Source organism: Anoplopoma fimbria, chromosome 9, assembly GCF_027596085.1.
Source record: "Anoplopoma fimbria isolate UVic2021 breed Golden Eagle Sablefish chromosome 9, Afim_UVic_2022, whole genome shotgun sequence".
Classification (NCBI taxonomy): Eukaryota; Metazoa; Chordata; class Actinopteri; order Perciformes; family Anoplopomatidae; genus Anoplopoma; species Anoplopoma fimbria.
The window spans coordinates 9,356,808-9,379,750 of NC_072457.1; the positions used below are offsets into that span (position 1 = coordinate 9,356,808).

The 22,943-nt window shown below is 37.3% G+C and overlaps 3 protein-coding genes across 3 annotated transcripts; 1 reads left to right on the forward strand and 2 right to left on the reverse strand.

Annotated features, from left to right (window-relative positions):
• The first annotated feature begins 6,135 nt into the window (after nt 1-6,135).
• Nucleotides 6,136-11,127, forward strand: cdk2ap2 (cyclin-dependent kinase 2 associated protein 2). The gene is made up of 5 exons (XM_054604674.1): nt 6,136-6,199; nt 7,431-7,580; nt 8,048-8,139; nt 9,439-9,559; nt 10,471-11,127. Exons 2-5 carry the CDS (start codon nt 7,526-7,528, stop codon nt 10,536-10,538), a joined length of 336 nt encoding a protein of 111 aa, XP_054460649.1. The 5' UTR covers nt 6,136-6,199; nt 7,431-7,525; the 3' UTR covers nt 10,539-11,127.
• A 765-nt stretch (nt 11,128-11,892) lies between these two features.
• Nucleotides 11,893-15,818, reverse strand: aip (aryl hydrocarbon receptor interacting protein). Its single transcript, XM_054604582.1, has 7 exons — nt 15,683-15,818; nt 14,971-15,153; nt 14,705-14,893; nt 13,972-14,148; nt 13,702-13,843; nt 12,964-13,193; nt 11,893-12,852 (listed from the first exon to the last, which is right to left on the reverse strand). Exons 1-7 carry the CDS (start codon nt 15,779-15,781, stop codon nt 12,847-12,849), a joined length of 1,026 nt encoding a protein of 341 aa, XP_054460557.1. The 5' UTR covers nt 15,782-15,818; the 3' UTR covers nt 11,893-12,846.
• A 1,315-nt stretch (nt 15,819-17,133) lies between these two features.
• tmem134 (transmembrane protein 134) lies at nt 17,134-21,466 on the reverse strand. The gene is made up of 8 exons (XM_054604233.1): nt 21,264-21,466; nt 20,046-20,303; nt 19,858-19,925; nt 19,687-19,773; nt 19,495-19,571; nt 18,830-18,874; nt 17,611-17,664; nt 17,134-17,495 (listed from the first exon to the last, which is right to left on the reverse strand). The coding sequence occupies exons 2-8, from the start codon at nt 20,256-20,258 to the stop codon at nt 17,413-17,415; spliced, it is 627 nt and encodes a 208-aa protein (XP_054460208.1). The 5' UTR covers nt 20,259-20,303; nt 21,264-21,466; the 3' UTR covers nt 17,134-17,412.
• Between the last annotated feature and the right edge of the window lie 1,477 nt (nt 21,467-22,943).

A 22,943-nucleotide genomic window follows, 5' to 3' on the forward strand; every position in this document is an offset into this window, starting at 1 on the left:
CATACTATACTTTTGTATTCATTCCACATGTTCAGCTAAATATTACACTTTGTCTATTTGATATCATTCACATAATCCATTGCTTGGCCCTGAGTTCTTAATTCTTGTTGTGCATCAAGAAATCTCTGCAGAAAAAACTGTGATCTATCATAGCATTTTATGTAATTTACAGCTGCACATTAACAGGTTTTTAAATGTGATAAACCAAGATTTCAATGTTAATTGTGCTTTCTTTTTTTACATTTTTGATATGTCATAACTGTTTATTAATCATCAATTAATTACTGTTATTGAGAACTACTCCAAATTTGTGTACTTTATTTTAAAGCGTTACCAGAATATTTTTTGAATATTGAAGGCTGCAAAAGAAGCAGTTGTGGGCTCAAAATCAAAGCAAAAGAAGGCTGCATTCTGCTTCTGCTATGTAGAAGCTGGGAGAATGAAGCGGCCAAGGTGCTTGTCATACAGCAGTTTTCTTGAAATATGGACCTTGGGGGGGGGACACAGACTCCTGTGTTTTTCCCGTAATTTTTCTGATTCAATCATGTCTTGTCTGCACACATTTATGGGTTGTATATCCATGTTAATTTGTGTTTTTTCCTCATGGAACTGCACTGAGTTCACATGTGTGTATGTGACAGCACATAATAGCACAACATACTGCAGCACAAAGAGCCAGCAAACACGATCTGCCAACAGAAGGTCATATTAAGTACAGTTTACATGTGGAGACTTGGTAAGACGGACTGCTGTTAGCAATTACCCTTAGATAATTTCCTTTACGCTTTTATTCGCATTAACTTTTTAATTTACTGTACTTATATATTGCACACTGCTAATGAGCTGCTAAAGCGTATTTCAATGAAAAGATGAATTCTATTTCATCTAGTCAAAAAAATCTAGCGACTCAATGAGGATATTTTTATTAACAAAAATCAGCAACATCTAAATTCAGTGAAACAAACTTTCATTAAAGCATGAGCAAAGGATTATTTTCATATTAAGCTAACTTTGAATCCACTTTTTTCTCTTCTCCATTCTTGCAGTACATAATTGAATATTGAATATTGCAATGGACGGGAGTGGGCAGAGACACCGGGTGAGAAATACAACACTACAGAACAATACAATACAGAAGAGAAAATATTTCTCTTCTGTATTGTACAAACCCCAAAATAAAGTGAATTATGTACAATACAAAACAGTACAATAAGACTTGTATAATAGATTTGTTTCAAAGAGAGACATTTTTTATGAAACATTGATAGCTGATGTGTATGACAAGGTCAAGAAAATAAAGTGCAGATAGCTCTTAGGAATGACAAAGTGAACCTCTTGGTCTGCAGGCACAGATCCACGGCTTGTACTGCAGGTCATTGTTGAGAAAAACACTATTGTGACCCACAGTTTCAAATATATCGTCCTGGTAAGCATTCAAGCTGACTGCCTCCTCAACAGAAATGTTTTTTTGAAGCAAAAATAGCCAGTATCAAAATTATTATAGTTTTTCTTGCTGGCACTTTGGCACCCACTGTTTTAAAGAAAAAAGGACTCGAGCAGTTTTGTGCAGACCAGCATAAATTACCCATTGGTTAATCCAACTAAATGCTACATATGTTGTAGGGAAATTGTGACTCTGCATTATGAAAATGATGAGCTGTTTGACAGAACCTGGACCGGTAAAAAAACAAAAAAAAAACAGTATTGTAACACTTTACTTTTGCTGCATAGTAAGGTAATGTAATTACTTTTCCAATGAGAAATGTGTAATGGTTTATTGAATACAATTGTCAAGTAACTTGGGCAGCACTAGTAACATAAGAGAAAAGTAGGGAGAGAGAAAACGGCAGGGAAGGTGTTTTGCCATTCTGCTGTTTGTATGCTAGTCAAAGATTTATGATGGAAAAATCCTGAATATAAAAAAGAAATTATAATGGCTGCTTATATTTCATTTAATAAATGACTTTGGACCAGTGGTCTAAAAGTAAACTGAACATATTTCCTCAATAGACTGTCAGAGCAGCAGACAGTGATGTACGATGCGATGACAGATAAAAAAAAACAACAGACCTTTACATTAACAGAAAAAAATCTCATGCAATTTCTTAAAAAATTTAAATTATGTGCTTGAATAGAAAGTGCTGTCTCTTGCTGGCAATTGATCTCCACAGGAAGTGAACAAGATTCATACTAACCTTTGCTGGAAAATCCTGCTGAAAGGTTTTCATGTATTTCTCAAACAACCTGACCGTGTTCTCAGCACAGTGAGACATCTTTAAAGCATGTGTGCAATTAGAGCAACTTTATGGTCATGTTTCCAAAGGCCAATTATGGGAGTAAGTGGTTTTCTGGTCATGACAATTCTATGCTCACGTCCTGTAGCTGCATATTTCCCCTCTGTACACCATGCGGAGGGCTGAAATCTATTAACACTTTGGGAAATAACCATAGGGGCTCAACAAAGGAAGGCACAGTTGGAGCAAACTTATTTCCATGTAATTCTTCTGTAAGTGTTCCTCTTCCCTTCTCTCACACACACTCACAATAAAAAAATAATCTTGCCAAGTCTAACTAAAAGTCCAATTATGTTATAACACAAAACGTGTCCATACTATAATTAAATCCTGTGAAAGTGTCTATTATTTCACAGTGGTGGTGTGCTTATTGTCAAATGTTTGAACATCAAATCGACTCGGATTTGCCAGCAGTTCATTCATGGCTCAATCAACAGAACAACACCTTTCCTTTGGGCTGGAAGAGGCATTCACTTGCTTAAGCTGTGTTTCCTTTTGTTCAGCATTGAACAAACGTGAGCAATTTATTTATAAATACAAGGTGTTTTTGCTTCAAATATATATATAAATATATTCTGCCATGGAACAAGTGAAAATTAGCTTGGTAATGTAATGTTTAGGCCTTTCAACATCAAAAGAGTTCTTTGAATTAGGCGGGGAAACTCATTTTGAGCTATATTTCACTAGTACTAGGAGCCTGCCGTGCTTAAAAGTAGTATTTTTCCCTTAACAAGATATTCAAAATGCATTGTCTAAAAACAAGTCCATATGTTTCACTGAAATGTTACTTGTTAAGTGATTGTGTCAAATATTAAGGCACCAGATAGCATCATAAAGAGTTACTGTTAAAGTAGCAGTACTAGGCACTGAGTACAGTAGTGGTCCTAATAGTAGTAGTAGTATAGTCCTAGGAAGATCTCAAGAACCCTCTCATTCTTTATCAACTATTGTGCCTAACTTCAGAAAAAAAAAAGCTTTTAGAGGACAAACATGTCTGCGTTTTTAGCCAACATCAGTCCTCATCATCACTACCAAATATTCATCAATTCTCAAGGTCTATCCCAGTTTGTTTACATAATGCCACTTTTATTCTTTATGGAAAAACAAAAGGAACGGTTAATATTTTTCTGTAAACTAAGTGCTAGGGGGATTCTTTTTGGTGAGTATGAGATACAAGAATCTCAATAAAGGGGTAAAACACACACGTTGTAACTCATAAAAATACATTGCACCTATAGGAGATATTATTCATTCTATTCTATCGAGTTTAAATGCCTAATTTCCACCCTCAATACACACGCACACACATACACCACTCTCGCATACATATCAACACATATTAATTTGCTGCATTGGCCTGCAGCGCTCCTTAATACAGCAGCAATGCCCCTTGAATAACAGGAAAATAGCATGTATTTGCCCCAAAGGCCAAACAGGAGAAAATAGTTCAATCTGGTGGAAAATAGTACAGTACAAATTCTAAGTCAGGGCTCTACAGATATAGACATGCATGATTTTATACTGTAAAGTCAATAACTGAGTAATGGATGTTTTCAAGTTTTTAATGGGGACACGATTTCGAAAGCTTTTAAAGTATTGGTGAATAAGATAACATAAAGAGTTGTCCAACTTTTTAGAACCCAGACTAAAAGGATGAATCACATTATGTCTAAAAGCATAAGATGCTGCCTACAGAAACCTTTCAGTCAAACAAAGAACTGGCAAATTTGAATGTCATCGTGACAGCTAAGGATAATGAACCCACGTTTTGTGTTGCCGCTTGGGTTCAAATTAGGAATTTAGCAAGTTTTCTTTTTACTCCATGCTCTTTCAGCCAGGAAATCTCATCTCAAAAAGGGTCATTATGAATTATCTTTAGCTGGTGGGAGGAGGCAAAAACACAACCAGTCCTTTCTATCACACACCTGCCAGCCTTCTCGAAAATGTTGTGAAGTACCATCTAAAGCACCTGAGGAATGTTACTGAAACCTAATGCACCTAACATTGACATTCATTGTGAATATTGTCTGCTCCTCAACCTCAAGACCAGTGTTTCGCAGTATTTCACAATAGGGTTTATAAATAATGAAAAGAGCAAATTTGTGTCTAAATCAATGTTCCGGACCATTCATACTTCCATTTCTGCGTGCCCCAATATGATCTTGAAAAGGTAATTCAGCCATTTTGAAGAGATAAATGTTTGATATATCACATCTTCATATTTTGTGTTATTGAAACAGAAACACATGTTTAATGCTTAATAAATAAGACCAAATAAACCAACTAACAAACCAAATTGCGGAAATAACACACAATCGCATTCCCTGTTGTTTTCTCTGATCAGTTAACCCAGGCTATTACAGCATTCACACATACAGCGTTCGTAGCTATTCCTAATAAGGTAAGTTAATGCGCTGCAATTTGTAGATATCCCACAAAAACAATTCTTAATCCAAATAATCATGAACAAGAAGGTATAAAGATTGCATAAACCCAAACAGGGTGGTTGGGAAGGGAAGTGGATAAGTCAAACAAAAACTGATCTTTGAGCCAGGAGACTGTTGTTTGTGCCCCTGTGAAATGTGACATTGATTTATTTGTCAAGCAACTTCCGGACTTAAGTAACGCCCCTTCCTACAGTCCTACAAGATGTTTACTGTGAAGTTTATTTTGAAAAGACTGTATGCATGTAACGAGCAAAAAATGGACACATTCTTTCATAGGAAAAATTACCCAAAAAACTTAGGAGGAACTTTTTCGTAAGAAATCATAGGAGTGAATGATGTTCAAGGCCTTGTTTAGAATTTAAATCCTTAAAACTCCCCTCTCAGTATTATAGAAGCATGCAGGTACTGCAGGTATCATGAAGGCAAGATAAAGAGAAGCTGGAATACTCTCCTCATAAACCTCTGGTTGACAAAAGAAACACCGGCGCCATTAAGTTACTCCAAGTGGTTATAATGTCATGTTATTAACTTAAAAGTGGGTTTTGAACTTGAACTGAGGCCTTGTACTTTTTGTTTTGTTTACAACTTACAGAACTAAATATAGGTGTTTTATTTTATATTTCAATGATTGTCATTGGGGATTTCTATTAATATGTATACTTATATGCATATAGGACTATACGTGATTACTCCTATATTTACTGCTTTTGTCAACTACCTGTTTGCATAACAGTCCTGTCTATTATTTGCCTTTATCTGTCCAGCTGAGTCAAATTCCTTGTACAGTACCAGTCAAAAGTTTGGACACACCTTCTCATTGAACTACTTTGAAGAATCTAAAATATAAAACATATTCTGGTTTGTTGAGCATTTGTTTGTTTACCACATAATTCCACATGTGTTCCTTCATAGTTTGGATGTCTTCAATATTAATCTACAATGTAGAAAAAAATAAAAATAAAAATAAAGAAAAACCATTGAATGAGAAGGTGTGTCCAAACTTTTGACTGGTACTGCATGTGCACGCATACTTGGCTGAATTAGGCTAATTCTTATTCTGAACAGTTTTTAAATGCAATGACAGAAAAAAAGGCTTTTAATTTAATTTAATTTAGTTATATTTAATATTATTTTATTTCATTACTTCCTACTTGGTCAAGTTATAATGAAAACATAAAGACACTCTCTGACAAAACAGTACATGTGGATACCTGTAACTGATACAAAAACATATGCAACCATTTACATATTCTATTTATTAATTTATTTATTTATTTGTATGTTTGGCGCTCGTAATGAAACCATTTGGAACATAGCTACGTCATAGGCTAGTCCATCAGCCAATCAGATCGCTCTAATAGTAAAAAACCAGAAGTACACTACGCGTCTCTACTGCGCAGACTCACTCAGGGACGAGAGTCTCGCTTCCCACAGAGGATTTCCAGTCTCATAATAAAGGTAATTAAAACAGCACTATTTTGAATAATCTACAGTCTTCTGAATGAACACACGTGTAGATAACCTTCGTAGCGTTCACTGTGTGTGTGTGGATTGTCAATGCTTCATCGCCACTCTGTCCCTGCGTCCTACTTATGTTGTTATGCTAACCGGCGACTGTTAGCTAATCTAGCTAACATCACCAAGTAGTAGTTAGCCTGACACCTTCCTCCAGCTAACGCCAGCTCCACCTGGCTCTAGGTCCTACTGACACATTCAGATCATCCTCAATCTGGAGGGTTTTTGTAGAGCCAGACACACGTGAGACTGGACTCAAGATATTCACATGTCATAAATAAGTAGAAATAAATGCATTTATTTGGTTAATGTTCATTCATGATGCACAATTCAAAAGAGTGCTTTCAAAATGCACAAACAATATTACAAACAATATTAAATAGAGCAGTAAATGCAACACTCGTTGAAAGATGGAAACCATTTCAAGGAAATTGAATGACAAGAACAGTGAAACATCCGAGCCAAAGAGGAAGAAGGAACAGGTATACAATGATCTGTGGTGCTTTGTGACTGAGTTATTAGTTTAGACACTGGAGACGCTTATCAGACCACCACCAGACGAGCTGAGAGGGTTCTTGTGGTAACAGACAGAGATGTATTTTGGTCCCAATATCTATAGAAAAGCAGCAGCATTTTAACTCTCTGGGAACCATTTTGTTTGTGGTTTTCTAATACATTTTAATTGTCAAAAGGAATTGTAGTTACGGATAATGTCAATTATTTGGAATAGCTTACTACAGCTGAATACTTGGATGTTGTAACAACTCTATGCCACAAATTGTTACCATGAATTACGATCAACTACTTGTGGCTGGTGTTGCGTGAAAGTCTGATGGTCTGAAGGTAAATGCAACTTCAAGGACAGTGAGCATGAAGCTTAACTCACTTCAAAGCATCAATCTAAAGTTCAAATGTTAAAATTGAACTTCATGGGCACCTCCTAAGGTAAGGGTCAAGACATATAGTATTAACCAGAGCATCCCTAGTTTGAGTGCAGGCCAGGGACCTTAATTTTTACCTCCCTTGTTTTGTGTCATCTGCAGTCTGTTATAAAGACACTAAAACGCAACAAAAACGATATGTACTGCTCTGATAACTGCGCACTTTAGCTCCCCTGTTGGCCTTATCTTCTTTTATTGCATTTCTGTGTGTGTGTTTGTTGTCTTTACATCAGCTCTTAGGAGCTCATAACCACCAGTAAAGCTGTATAAGCACCGGGTTGACGGGTCCGAAGGCGCGTCGTATGGGGAGCTGCCTGCGGAAATCGCCATGAGCTACAAACCCATAGCTCCTGCGCCATCCGGCTCCAACCATACACCTCCAGGTTCTAACACCACTCAGTTTGACATGCAGTTATTGGGCAGCTGACATCTGTTTTATTGATATTAAACCTGTTTCACCATGACCATGAGATATATTTTTGCTCAACACTCTAATTACCTTTATAAATCCATAGTAGTCAGTCTAGCCCATATTATATTGCAAGAAAGCATAACAATAATACATAGTTATCATCATGCTGTTATAATAGTTAAAATGACTTATGGTTAAACATTAACTAAAGGAATGGTGAGTGGCTATGGTATGTAAGTAATAAAGCACTCTGAGGTGACGTTAGTGTAACAACTAATGGACATTGGCTTATGTGTATCAGGGAACCATACTGATAAATAGTACTTTTACCTTATTGAGATTAAATCAAATGTTTCAGAAGGCAAGTTTCTTCTCATTGTTCTTGGTGTTACAAGTTACAAGCATAGTGTGTAACATCTATTCTCATCTTCTGTCCAGGCTCCTCTGTGCCCTCTCCATCCCTTCCCTCGTCATCCAACTTTAGGCCGGCTTTTAGTGACTTTGGCCCACCCTCCATGGGCTTTGTTCAGGTATGTCTGAAGTACAGTTATAACTAACATAACTTTTGATCTAACCCTTTTATATGTATGATGATACCAGCATTGTTTATTGTAGTAAAATAAACAATTTCAAAAGAACAGAGCTTGTATGAGAGATATTCAAGGGCTTTCATTTTGAAATCAAAAATCAAAAATGTCCTGATATTGTCGGTGGTTTGCTTTTATTTTGAAGTGAAACTGGTCTTTGGAAATGTATTCTTTATTATTAAGTTGGACTTATTCACACAGTTTAAATAAATTGTTATTCTATTTTCTGACTTATTGAATGGATGTGAAATTGCCTATCATGCTCACCAAAAGATCCCTTTTATTGTTTAAGTCAGTTCTGACAAAACCTTACCATAATACCCAGTTTATACATCTACCAAAAAACAATGTGGGGGGCTAGTTTGACCGTCTTTTTCGATGTGGAGGCTGGCATCTTCCTTCCCTTTGTGACTTCAACACATATAAACTCGCTTTGGCGCTTTACTTTTGCACTCGATATAGTAATTTACTACATCCCACTTAGAACAAGCTGCAATACATTAAGTATATTCGATATATTGCCCACCCCTACATACATACATACATACATACATACATACATACATACATACATAAATGTACTTACATATACATGTATGCATACATACACGTTAACCACATCAAACCACAATCACTGTTAATTATGTTTTTTTAGGTGGGCCTGTGCAAGTAAAAAGGTAGAGCTTTTACCTGATGTTATGTCGTTGTCAGCCTCTTTGCAGACATTTCCTCACTCCGGCTGCAGAGGTATAATACCTGCAAAAGTAAATAAATAAATTAATTAATAATGCCTCAAAAAATTGCACAACTGTTTTATTCGTAAAGAATAAGGTTTAAATATTTCAAACAAATGCTCCAGCCCAGGGTGAGCTGGACACACCCTGGGCTGTTCGTGAAAGCTGATCATTAATTGTGATCTAGCTTTCGCTCGAGTAAGGGAGACAGGGCCATTGGTTCACCTTCAAAACGTGTTCAAAAAATAAAGTATCAGCTGACAAACATGTCTTTCTCTATTGATGGAGTACAGTAAACACTGACAGCTCTGGAAAGCTGTTACCCTGAGGTGGCTGCATTCATGCGACTAATATGGGCCTGTTGCGATAGCCAAGGGGGTGGATGATTGAAGTGCATGTAACTAAAAGAAAAATGTTTTTGTTGATGTTCCAGCTGTCACAAGTCTTGATTATCTTTTTTTCCTTTTCCTCCCCCATACATGACATGTTTGTGAAAACACACAAACAGCCTGTCAAAGTGTCTCAAGGATCCACCTACAGTGAGCTTCTGTCTGTCATCGAGGAAATGAGCCGCGAGATCAGGCCGACATATGCGGGGAGCAAGAGTGCTATGGAGAGGCTAAAGAGAGGTATATTAAACTTGTCAGAAAGACATACGGTACCTGTTTTAAGTGCACACAACTCATGATTGTTGTGTGTCATGAATAGTTATGAAAAGCGCTGACGGGGGGGAGAAATTGATCTTAAAAAGTTCACAAATGTGAATTACATTATTAACAAATGAAAAATAAGATTACAAATGTGGACAATAATTTGTGTGTAATTTGTGATATTCCCAAAGGCATGCTCAAATCTACACACAAATACCAAGCAATTGTAACACGTATAAGACAGTTTTATCAGTAAATATTAATACTTTACATACAGATGTTTAACGTCATCTTCAGAGGTCTAGTAAGTTTCCATTAGAAAGCTTCCTATGTATACAAATGCTACGTTTAAGTGCTAGTGGAAAACTGTCATCTGGGTGAAATCGTGTGTGTTTTCAGAATGGGAAAGGTATTTTTCTAATAGACACCTGTAGATCAAAACCCTGTTGGTGATTGTCGGATGTGTGAAGTACGTAAACTAAACTGAATATATTTTAACTATAACCTTCTTTTGTAGATGGTTATGGTAAAGGAAAAAACGTGTACCATTAATGTAATTTGCATTAGATTTAAATAAAGACATAAGAAAAGACAAACAAACAAAAAGATTTGCTATTATTATAATTATTATAATAAAACTGCAGTCGCTGTGGTGTTAATTTACCGGGCCGACAGACAGCTAGCCCCAATTTTGCCTTTTAACTTAACCGGCAGTTTTCCTGCAGGCCTTTTGTTATCTCAGCAATAAAGGCTGTCTTGGATGCATTAGATTTATTTTTAGTTGAGTCAGACTCGGACAGAAATTGCTACCAATTATTGTTGCAATGCATTTCATTAATGTCAAGCTGTTGATTTAATGCCTCCTTGCACCTTGTGTCTGTCTTGTTCAGGTATAATCCATGCCCGTGCACTGGTCAGGGAGTGTCTTGCAGAGACGGAGAGAAGCGCCCGCACATAACCCTTTCAAAAGCTCCCTTCACTCGTCACTCTTTCCCTGTAGAATATTGTCCTCATCACTGTTTTACAGCTATATCTTTTCACTTATTGCGCTTTCCTCGACAGCTTTTTTATAGGTGCACTATGTCCTTCTTGTCTCCACTGTTCCCTGCAATCCATCACACCATTTTGGTCATTACAAACTTTCTGTGAACTGTGGGGTGAATGCAAAATGCAGTTTTTTATCCATTTTGAAATTAGTGTGGTGAATTGTGGGTAAAAATGGATGGGAATGTTTTAAGTATTATTTGTTAAATAATGGCAATTTGGGTGTTTTCCAATGATGAAATCAATGTTCCAGCTGCACCTGCGTTCAAGTTTTTTTTCTGATAATCACACTGCAACCACTGAATATTTTAGAATTTTTAAGATACCCCATTTCTATCGATCCTTGCTTTGTTTTCCTATTTTGTAGTGTAAACACACATTACATGTTTCTCAATCCCAAAAACACTGTACATCTCAAGTCAATTTGTTAGTATGGAAATTTTGTAAACCGGATTTTTGCAGTTATGTATGTATATCTTAATTAAATAACAGAAGAAAAAAAAAAACCACTTTCAGTGTCCGTTTCATTTGTGAAACATGTTTAAACGGTTGCTAGGGAATTAATGGATAGATGTTCTAGATATACTGCAGACAGTAATAAGACACCTTAATATAAAAATGTTTTTAATTAAATTAAAAGGTTCTTTATAAACGTTTGACTAAGAGAGAGACTCTTCGGACAAGGTTTGAAATACTTCAGGTGATGATCTAAATGAAAAAGTCTCATCAAATACTGAAGGCCACAAAGTGCAACACGTGCAAAGAGTTTTTGGACATTTACAGCATCAATATGTAAAGATTGAGTCATATCTACCTGAGCAGATAATGAAGTCACACTCCCTCTGTGTGTGTGTGTGTGTGTGTGTGAGAGAGAGAGAGAGAGTGAGAGAGTGTGTGTGTTTTATCCGAGCGTCTCTTCACTTTGTTTGTCAGCTGTTGTGTGCGACAAACCGGCTATCTACTCACAGCTGATGAAGTCGTTGCGGAAGAGTAGCGTCCGACCTCTAGCTCCCCCCCCCGCAGGTAATCACTGTTAGCTTTGACAGCACTGTTGTGGTTATAGCAGCATTAGCATCTAGCCATCGCAACGCTGAGATCTCTGGGAAGTCAATACACCAATCATAGATTTGCTCTGAATTCAGTATCGAGTTGCTTTTTAAATATTCACTCTAGGATGCAGTGCACACAGCTTTTTTTTTTTTTTTTTTTTTACAACTCATGTGTTTGCATGTCACAGATATATATATTTAAGTAAAATGCAAAAAAAACAGGGATAAACACAAATTTATTGTCATTTACATAATCACAAACTCAATAACTTCAGAAAGGTCGGCCTTACAACGAGCTGCTTCACAAGAAGAGTGATGAGAAGCTCTTTACAGGCGAGTGAAGGAGATAGTGAGGGCTTTGTAGAGTACATCTTGACAAAAAACAATATGATGGTATAGGTCTTCCATATATGACATAAGTACAAAGGAGAAAGCAAAGATAAGAAAAGTTCATGTGTGTTATATAATGATTGTCACAAGACAGCTTGGTTTCACAGTCGCATCTAGCGGGATAATGGTCTCCTGCTTATTCCAGCGCATCCGTTGTTACCAAGATAGAAGAAGGGGGTCTGGCGTGGAAGGTAGAGGTGATTATCAAAAAGCGTATTTCAGAGAAAGCAAAACAACATAAAATGCTTAAACTACTTGTTTAAAAAAAAAAAAAAAAATCTCTGCAGCAAATCCTGTGAAAAATGTTGCTACGGCAACACGCTGTAGGTAGTAGCCCATTACTATGAGCAAAGTTATTTACCATGAGTTGAAATTTCTGAAACCATGATGGGCTAAGTAAAGAAAAGTAGAGTTTAATAAAGATTGGAAACTATGACGCTCTAAAATAATGATGCTGTAGGCCAGTACAGACCTATGGTTTTAATGATGTTTTGGACTTTCATTAAAGTCAAGCTCATAACGTCAGCCTGCCTTAATTTAAAGACTGAATATGACTTTGAGAGAGAGGGAGTAAGGCAGGAATGCAAATTCCCCTCAGTATATATGAGTGACTTTGTGTGTATGACCTGACTCCTATGAGAATATTTTAGCGTGTTCCATGGGGGCAGACTTGCAACAGTTTTTGGCTTGGATGCATGGATAAAAACTTAAACACTAGTCAGCGTTGTTTCTCCTCCATCTTGAAATTCACAGGTATCCTCTTGTTCCGAACCACTGTGAGATTCAACCCTGGGAGGAGGAAGAGCAGACAGTTCTTTGAATTTCTACATTATATTATAACAAATGAGGTTAAAATGAATATCTGGAGGCCAGATAAAATAAAACTCAAAGTAGACTGACTGTAGTGGCAGTGGCTGGCGTTCCGTTGTAGTTGAAAAGGCCTTTGTAGCGACCCTTTTCTTCTTTCTCTTTGGTGCGGATCCTCTCCTCCATGGCCTTAATCTCCTTGCCAATAGACGGCCCCAGGGACGGGTCTAGCTCCAACACCTTTTCGAAGTCTGCTCGTGCCTCTACCTCGTTCCACACTGCAGCGTGAGCCTTAGCTCGCTTGTAGTAGGCCTTCACATTGTCTGTTAGGAAGGGGTCAAAGAATATTAAACACATATACCAAGGCTCCTACGCATCCTGGAAAACAGTTGTCAAATTTTCCAGTCATGGAAAACGCATGAAAAATTACAGAAAAAAGTCAACTGTCCTGCAAAATCTTGTGTTGTCTATTAAAATGATTTCAAAATTATCCTACTTTCACTTAGCTTAAAATGTAATTATGTTCAGGATCATATTAACTTTCAAAGGGTAGTTTATAGACGAGAGTATTTTGAACACGGTGCTCTAAATTTATGTCATGTAAATGCTATGAACACACCCTCAAGTCACGTAGCATGGTAGCAGAAGCAGGTTTGATGACTTAACATAAAGTTACTTTCTTCCCAACATGTTTTAAACCGTTGAATGATGTTAAATTAATTAAATCATGCAATTAAGAGGTCTAAAAACTACGTTTTTTAAGCTTTATTTAATTAAATGAAATCGAATCAAATCAATCTACCATGTACAGCACCAACCACAAAGCCTTACCCTCATATTTGAAGACTATGGATGAGCAGTGTTCGATGACCTCGTAGTACTGGCCCTGGAGAAGCTTGCACTGGCAGTAGTTGAGGAGCAGTGGTGTTATCATATGGTCCAACTTAACCCATACTTCGTCCCCAGGGTGCTCCTTAAAGGCGAGACCAAAGTCACAGAGAGGAGTTACAGAATGCATTTTATTGCATATTCAAGTGTTTATACTAAAGAAATGGATATTATAAAACTGGATCTGATCTTCATTGGCTTGTGTGCTCTAACCTTCATCTGTAGATTTTTGAGGCAGGCGATGCCATTGTAGTACTTCTCTGTGGCTTCCTTTATTTGTCCCTTTTTGAAAAGCAGGTTGCCCTCCTCATGGATCTGAGGCACAAGCTTGAGTTTCTCTTCGTCCGTCATAGCCCACACGTCAAGCTGAAACGATCCTGGAGGCAGAACCTGAGCAGAGAAACAGATAGAAGGTCGGTAGCAGCCAGAGCTTACAATGTTGGCAAATATCACTGTAGTTGTGCTTAGCAGCACATAGCAACTCTTTATTGTACATATATAACACATTAGAAGTTTATTAGATGCACCTCTCGAGTCTAATCCAATTTATTACAATATCCTTGCCAAGGAATCCTGTCTAAGTGAGCCTTATACATTTCAGCTTTTGCTTAAATTGTGTTACCTTTGTTTTTATCCAACTGTCAACAACATTTTTGGGACCATAGTGTCATATGGGACTGCATGATATTGATAGGTGTTAACACCTTTGATTTTACATTTGATTTATGAGAACTTTTGTCTCTTTTATCACAAAAATGGTTTGAAAAAAAAAGGTTTATATAGTTCAAAGTAAGAGATTTAAAAAAAGGGTACTGATATTGGCACCAAAACTCACTTATTTTGTTGGTGATACACTAGGAAAAAAATCAAACAACACTGTTTGAGTTTGCCACCCTGAATGCAACCCACTAAAATGAACACCATTAATATTAAACTCTGGGCTCACCTCAAGCAGCTCGATGGCGAAGACAAGAGGCTGCTGATTGGCCTGAAGCTCATCCAGGTCCTTGTGCCCCAGAGAGTGGTGGGAGTGGATCTGAGCTATGCCGCAGCAGTGCCTCTGGCCCTCCAGGGGGTCTTTACCAGCACTGATGTTTCTCAGGGACTGGGACACCAGCGGATAAAGTGCTGTGTGCTGAGGGGGGGGAACAGAAAAGGTTAATGCACAGAAAGACAAATACCACTCCATCCCAAATGTCCAGCTTCACTTACTTTATTATCACAGGTAAAATCTGCAACCTCGCCTTGTTTCATGGTGATGACCACTCTCTCCCACACAGCTAGTTTAAACTTCTTGCCCAGGATGAGCTCCATGGGTTTGCTGCGGCCCCCCATGGTTCTGGAGTCATCCAGCACTTTGCCATCACACAGGCTGGTGCGGTAGTGGAAGACCACCTGGTGAACAAAGACAGGACGTTAACATTAAACACACCTCACGCTGCTCAACACAACCACCCTGTTAAAATAGCTGTTGTGACAGCATCCTTTCAATCGATCCAGCTTGTTTACTAGAAACAAAAGAGCAATCGGCACGGATCTGACAGGCCTGAAGATAGGCCACGCCTCCTCGGATTCTGACCAATCACAGCAATGGAAAGGTGATTGGCGTGGTCCACCGACCAATCAGCATTCATAAACACATGCCATCCTGTCCCACCCCCTCTCTTTCCATCAGATGAAAAAAAATAAGAGGAAAAAATGTAAACCGGCTAAAGAAACGTCAGCCCCGAACAAATCTAACGTTGTGTAACCATAAAGGCAGCAAAGCTCACCAGCTTGTCTGTATAAAGAGGCGTGTTGCGTTTACATGAACATCTATCTGACAGTCTAGTGTGTTAGCTTAGTGTTAGCATTAGCTTCAGTCTTAAACTAGTTCAGCGGTCTGGACTCCTCCTTCACAGCCTTCAGCTCGCTGCAGCTTTACCTTGGTTCCATTGGGAAAGGTCGATAGCTCTCCTTTGCCAGGACTGACCAATTTCTTTACTATCCCTTCCTCGAGAAGCTTGCGTGCCTCTTCCTCCATCCTTGACCGAGTCTCAATTGACGAAAGATGCCGATGTTTGCCGAAGCCGCCGACCTCGTCGCTTCGTGAGACGTCCCCTCTCGCCTCACAGCGCCCTCTAGAGGCCGCCTGCGGGAGTGTCGTCAAAGGCTGCGGGCTGCAAGACTACTACTCCATTACTACTATGATAAAATACACACAATGGCATGAACATGTACACAATGAATCAAGTACTAGTACGCCTTCACATTGGCCAACAGCCGTAGTTACTAGGTACTTTGCAGTTGAAGATTTTATATACTGTACATTTTTATTCCTGTTCTATCTTTATTTTGTTGTATAGTATGTGTATTTATTGTCTGTGTTTGTATAGAATGTGTATTTATTGTCTGTGTCTGTGTAGTTGAGCTGCTGCAACACTCGAATTTCCCCCATGGGGATCAATAAAGGAATATAATAATTACCACGGTGATAGCCCCCATCCCTGGTTACCCCCCATACATACTTACACCTTACTGTTTTATACTATATATATATATATATATATATATACTGTATATATCTTGCATCTCATATCCACTGTTCATACTGTTTATACTCTCATACTGTTATTTTTCTTTTTTTATTATTATTTATCTGTTATTTATACTGTTATTTATCCAGCACATTGCACTGCACCTTTACTGCTTCTTTTGCACTTCTGGTTAGATGCTAAAACTGCATTCCGTTGTACTAGTACTCTGTACTCTGTGCAATGACAATAAAGTTGAATCTAAAAAAACCCAACTAATCTTACATATTGATGGATCACTAATAATGATGTAACACTGACAGGAGCTAGCCTAACGACTACTTTTACTTTTGTAACTTTTTGTGTTAGGGGCTTGTTTATTAAATTGTGGTAATTTTGCTTAAGTATCTGCATACTTATTTCTCCTCTGTGTATCACCTCAGATTCAGTATCACATTACGAGTAATACATGGGTATAATTATAGGCCTATGCTCTAATGTGATGAAAGATATGTTAATAAGTCAATTTATTCAAATATTTAAAAAACAATAAACCACATAATTTCAATAAGTTTGTATACAGCATTGGAGAATTAAGCACAGACAGCCAAAGCAACATCATTTTTTAGAAATGTTGTCCTAATTACTCTTAATAATTCACAGAGTTCATTGTTTTCTATCAAATAAATGGTCCCTATGAAAGCTGTTGACATAGTTACAGCATAGCAATACTAATTACGTTACGAAATTACATTTGTAGGCTATGTGTTCAAGTAATGTATCCATATAATGCATTGTCTCTTATTTTATGTAAACCTAAATCTGTTTGCTATCAAAAAAAAAATCTCAACAGACACAAATTAAAATATACAAAAGTTTTATTGTAATTTCACAGTCATTATTCACACGACATAGAAAACACAGACAGGACCAATCTCCTTCTTTTTAGTGTACACATACAGCAATATCAGTTCATGTAGTGGAAACAAAGTCGAGGCACTGAGTGGTTGAATTAGTAGTGGTCATTACAATGACAAGAAAAAACAACCATGTGACAATACATGTTTTTTTACACGTGACAAAATACAATTCATTTTAAGATAGCAAACAAATAAATGTAGTAAAAATGTCTCATGAATCGTCATTTTTCAAAATAGGGAAGGTAGAACAATTTGAAGCCTCTTCTTCCCCGGACCGCACAGCTGATGTATATCACATGGTACACTGTAGGAAATACAGGAAATTACATTGTTAATAGCAACACAACAAGGCATGCATTTACTGGTACAGGCCAAGGCAAAATAAACAAAAAATTCTAGGAAACGATGGATCAATTTACCTCCAGGAATGAAGAGAAGAAATCCAGGTACAAAGAAAATAGCACTTGAAACACCTGTAAGGACAGTTACATTAGTTATATCCAACAGTAAAGACACAGTCACCAACACTAATCAATGAAACCACTCATTAAAAGAATAGTTCAACATTTTGGGAAACATGCTTATTTGCTTTCTTGCCAGGAGCTGGATGAGAGGATCGATACTACTCTCATATCTATACTCTAAATAAAGTTACAGTCACAAGATTGTTAGCTTAGCTTAGCTCTGGAAACAGCTAGCCTGGCTCTGTCCAAAGGTAAGGAAATCAGTCAAAAGTTCAGTAATTAACATGGTAACAAATCTTGATTCTTTAACACTACCTAGAACTGAAGTGTAACGTTCCCAAAATGTCAAACCATTCCTTTAAAAGAGAATTAAACAATGTACTACACTGGTGGCAAGGAGTTATTCACAATATCTATCCCATCCATTCATTCAGGATGCCACTTTTATTTCTCTTTCTATCAAAATATCTAATTTAAGAGGGTCCTGACTTTGTTGCAAACTACAACTTTAGTTTGTATACATGTATACAAGTGTATACATGTACTGTATACAGTTAGTACATATTTTCCTTCATGCCAGTTGTAAATTTAGAGCTAGAATATGAGCAGGACAGACATGTGCTAGATTGAGAAACACAGCTCTTTGACATCTAAAAGATTTAAGCCTTGATATACTGTTACTTCTTCACCATGAATCCAGCAGTGTTGTTTGTAAATGTGTCACAGGAACAGTTTACGGTCAAGATAACACAGAAAGCTGGCAAGCTTTGTTTGGGAGCCGCCAGAATACACATTGATAGACTCTGATCAAAACATACAATTCTTTGTAATTGGTAGTTTCTTTTCCCATTTGTTCATAAGCTTTGTGCTTGTGAGTGAGTATTTTGTTGTGAAATGTTGATTTGTTTCTGATATGGTACTTGGTTTAATTTGTTGGTTATTTGTTTCATGAAATATTTGTTTCTTTCACTGCATTTCAGCGACTGTATCAGCTCATACAACAATCTAATGCTTTCTAATGTTTTAGGGATAACGTTTATTTTTATATGTCCAACACACACTTAATGTCCTTGTTAATGATGCTGAAATTATTGTTTATATTCTTCAATCTGGACTAACAGTTTATTGTCTCATTTATGGACACTAAAATGGTTTACTTTACTTTTTTCCTTACCTGCATTGGGATTCAGCTGAATGACAACACCCGTGAAAATGAGAGCTAAAATGAAACAATGCAAAAGTACAACAGTGATCAGTGAGGTGGATTGACAATCCATATATATATATATATATATATATATATATGACATACTTCTTCTTTTCATTAGATAACTAATTAGAAAAAAATCTGTTATAGAGAGAGCAAATCAACAAGGGTACAAAGTTCAGTGTACCAAGCATGTCACTGACACAACACTGGACAAAACTACCCGGTCCAAACTTGCAAAACTGTTAAAAGCATTATATTTATGTCAAGATAATGGAGCACAATTTCATATGAAGCAACTTTAGTCATACAAAATAGTTTCTGTGCTGTTTAAATATTTAATTTACATTTCATCTAAGAAGAAGAAGAAAAATAAAAATATTTTATTTCCTGAACCACCTACTGTACTTTTCAAGCAACTATCTGAAAGGGTCAGAGCCATTATGGCCATAAATTATTCATGTGTTACTAGAATATTTATGAGGATAAAACTATGAAAATGTGAGAAAAACATGAGCATAAAACAGATTAAATTAAAAGTATTCCTCTTTGAGGTAATACTTTATCACAGCAAAATCATTCTGGTTGGATATTTTATACATAATGAGAAAACAACTCTGCTTAAGACTCACCAACTCCAGTGATGAGGAGAAAGAATGAAGCAAGAACAACTCTTCTGTTTTTCTTCACCAGAGGATGGGACACCCACCTGAGCAAAGCATCCATTAAAGTAAATGTCTTTGTTTTGTGTATGTGTGTGTGTGTGTGTGTGTGTGTGTGTGTGTGTGTGTGTGTGTGTGTGTGTTTGAGTTGTTTGAACTCACCCGCAGCAGTGTGCAGACAGCTGTGTGACTGAACTCAAGGTGCTGAAGGACCACTGGGAGCTGCAGTAAGACAGATTGGCAGGGTCGCTGGGGAGAGAGCAGGAACAGACTTTATCTCAAGTTCAAAGCACATGCCTCTCTACGATCAAAGGTTCTACCTATAAGACCCACCTGATTTTGAAGAAGTTATTAAAGGATGAATTGCCATTGCTGCCCAAGGCGTCTTCATTTTCCAGATTCTAAAGACGCAGAAGATAATAAAGGAGTTGCAGTTTCAAGTAATAATAATACATAATAAGTAATAATTCGAGTGTTGCAGCAGCTCAACTACACGTAGATATGTGTACGTGAATATGTACCTGATATTTTAGGTTACTGTGATCAGGAGAGCCGGCAGCAGCAGGCGGGGGATGAGTCTGAGGTTTGGAAAAAGTTAGAGGACCAAATGCCATCTCTCCTCCTTCCCTGTCGTTGTCTCTGCCCTTCCATCCCTCTGTCTCTCCATCAGACGCAGCACCCTCCTCATCTCCCTCCAACACAAAGGCATCATCGATACTGAACTGCGTCGCCATGGTGATAGCCTTTTCACACGCTGAGGGCCTGTGGCTTGGTGTTCACTGTTGATTCAGAGTAAAGATGAGTGCTATTCACGGTGCATGTGCTCACAGCTTTGGAGAAACATGTTATGGTATATTTTAGTAGTGGCAAGCCAATAATGCATGAGTTAAGATGTTTTTACATTAATGCATGAGTTAAGTTAAGTTGTTTTTACATTAACCCTTTCATGCATGAATTATGACAACCTCAGTCAATGTTTTTATTGCTCTTTAGGCATGAAAAACAAGATTTGAACTTTAGTTTTTTTTAACCCAGCTTTTTCAAAGAGATTTTTACATGTCCACTCAGGTGGACAGCATGCGTTTTTGTTTTCAACTGAAGAAATATGTATTTAACAAACAAATGAATAAAATGATATATAAAGATGTGAAAACTATAAACTAATACAGACTATCTTTTATGATAATTGGCAAAGCACCCAGGGCACAAAGCCACAAGACACTGCATGCAGATGTACTTGGTTCTTCGTGTGCATGCAGCATCATGGCATCTGTTTGCATTGTTTGCATCAGTGAGCTGGGGCCAGTGGTTTCCAGAGCCAAACCTGATCTCTGGCCTTGGATGTGCAACTATGCCATCAAAACCCATGCATATACAAGAAAGCAACATTTGAATGGCTGTCCACTGTAGTGGCCTCTATGCATGAAAGGGTTAATGCACGAGTTAAGTTAAGATGTTTTTGCATTAAGGGTCACTTCTTATATACGCCTACACATGCCTGGGCTGTAACGTTAACTGCTCCGCACAAGTAAATAGTCCGGCGTCCCATAGCACCTCTATGCAATAAACCTAGTGTTAACTAATGGAGGCATACAGTCAGGTCATAGCTACGGTATATGAGCAGACTGGACAAAAGTTAACCAAAAAAAACAACCAGAAGCCAACTGCCTGTGTTGTCGGTCTCTGCCATTGTTTGTCTCTTTCCGCTACTCGGTCAGATGACCAGGAGGAAAACTTACTGTCTTAAGTAAACTTTTCTCCGGCAAGGATGAACTCAATTCCACGTTGTAAAGACACAGGTCACATACTTGGACACTATATAAATGATCCTCCAAGTCTTCCTGCCACTTTTGATCTCGAGAGAAAAGCTACAAAAGATTTATCAAAAGTTTTGAGTGTCTCGTTGTATGTTTTACCACCCGGCTCTCGATTGCTCATGTCTGATTCCGCCCAAAGAGCTCTTCAGGAGTCAATCTGCTTAGTCGAGTGTCGATCTGTCGATCCACATTAACTGGTAGAGGAGGTGTAAGCAGTATCTGTGGTATAAGTATACAAATACTAATACCACACTATAAAACTAGTAAGTAAAAGTAATCAAGAAAATTGGCATCTGTGACTGTTATAGGCTACTATTATATCATTAAAGAACAATTACTCATGCATTAATGTGTAGGCATCATTTCACTGTTGTAGCTTCAAATTAAAAACTATTAAACTATGTTATATAGGACTGCAACTATTAATTTCGTTTGTAAAAATAGAATCACCTATATTGTTAGGTAGATTAGTTTAAATGATACAAAACACCATATTTTACAAGATTTCCGTATATTTTTCATACAAAAATCACTATATCGAATAAATGTAGCAGAATTAAAAGTACAGTATCTACCCCTCAAGTCTAGGTGAAGTGTAAGAAGTGCCAGGAGGAAAACAAATACTCAATTAAAGTACCTCAAATTTACACTTAAAGGTAGTTTGTAAAATGTAGTTGCATCTGGTGGTGAGGTTGCAGATTGCATCTGACTGAATACTTCTACATAGTCCTCCCTTTCCAAGTGTTCCAAGTGTGTTAAGGGTGACCTTCAGATAACATTATAACATTAAAAGGCCTTCTCTAGAGTGATTGTTTGGTTTGTCCGTTCTGCGCTGCTGTAGAAACATGGCATTGAAACATGTCGGACACGCTCTGTATGTATAAGCGGTCGATTTTAAGCTAACGAAAACACAATGATGCTTAGTTTCAGGTCATTATACACTAATGAAAACATATTTATGAATATTATATAAAAATGTTGCCAATAAATCCCCTTATATCCCCCACACTGCTACTTTGAGTGCACTTAGTTACATTCCACCAAGGCATGAGAAGACTTGTCAGTACCCTTCAAGTAAGTAAGTTGTAATGATATAAAATCACAAAAGTCTTCTTACTATATATATATATATATATATTTATTTATGATTAAATTGTTGAAAAGTGACTGATGGCTGCTATACTTAGTGGTAAATCAAATTAACTAAAGTCCCTCCAACTGACCTCATGATAGTACCAATACCCACAATAAATGGAAAACTGTACTTAAAAAAGCCCTAATTAATTGAATGATCCCATTAGAACACTTATTGGCACACTGCCTCCATCAATTTGGCACTTCAATGATATGTTATTGTTGTCCACAAATGGGTAACATTGTTTTCTGGTAAAAAAAAACCACTCAGCTTGTGTTTGCTTTCCAGTATGTTTCTGTCTGTGTAAAGTACCCAATGCAACCTTTGGCAAAATCAAATTATGTAAAATGCTTCAGGCAAAAACATTCTGATATGCAAATTTGAATTGAGCCAAAGTGAAATGCTTACCGCCAACTACTAATAACTATGTTTTTCATGTAAAGATGAGCAGTTTTGATTGATCATTA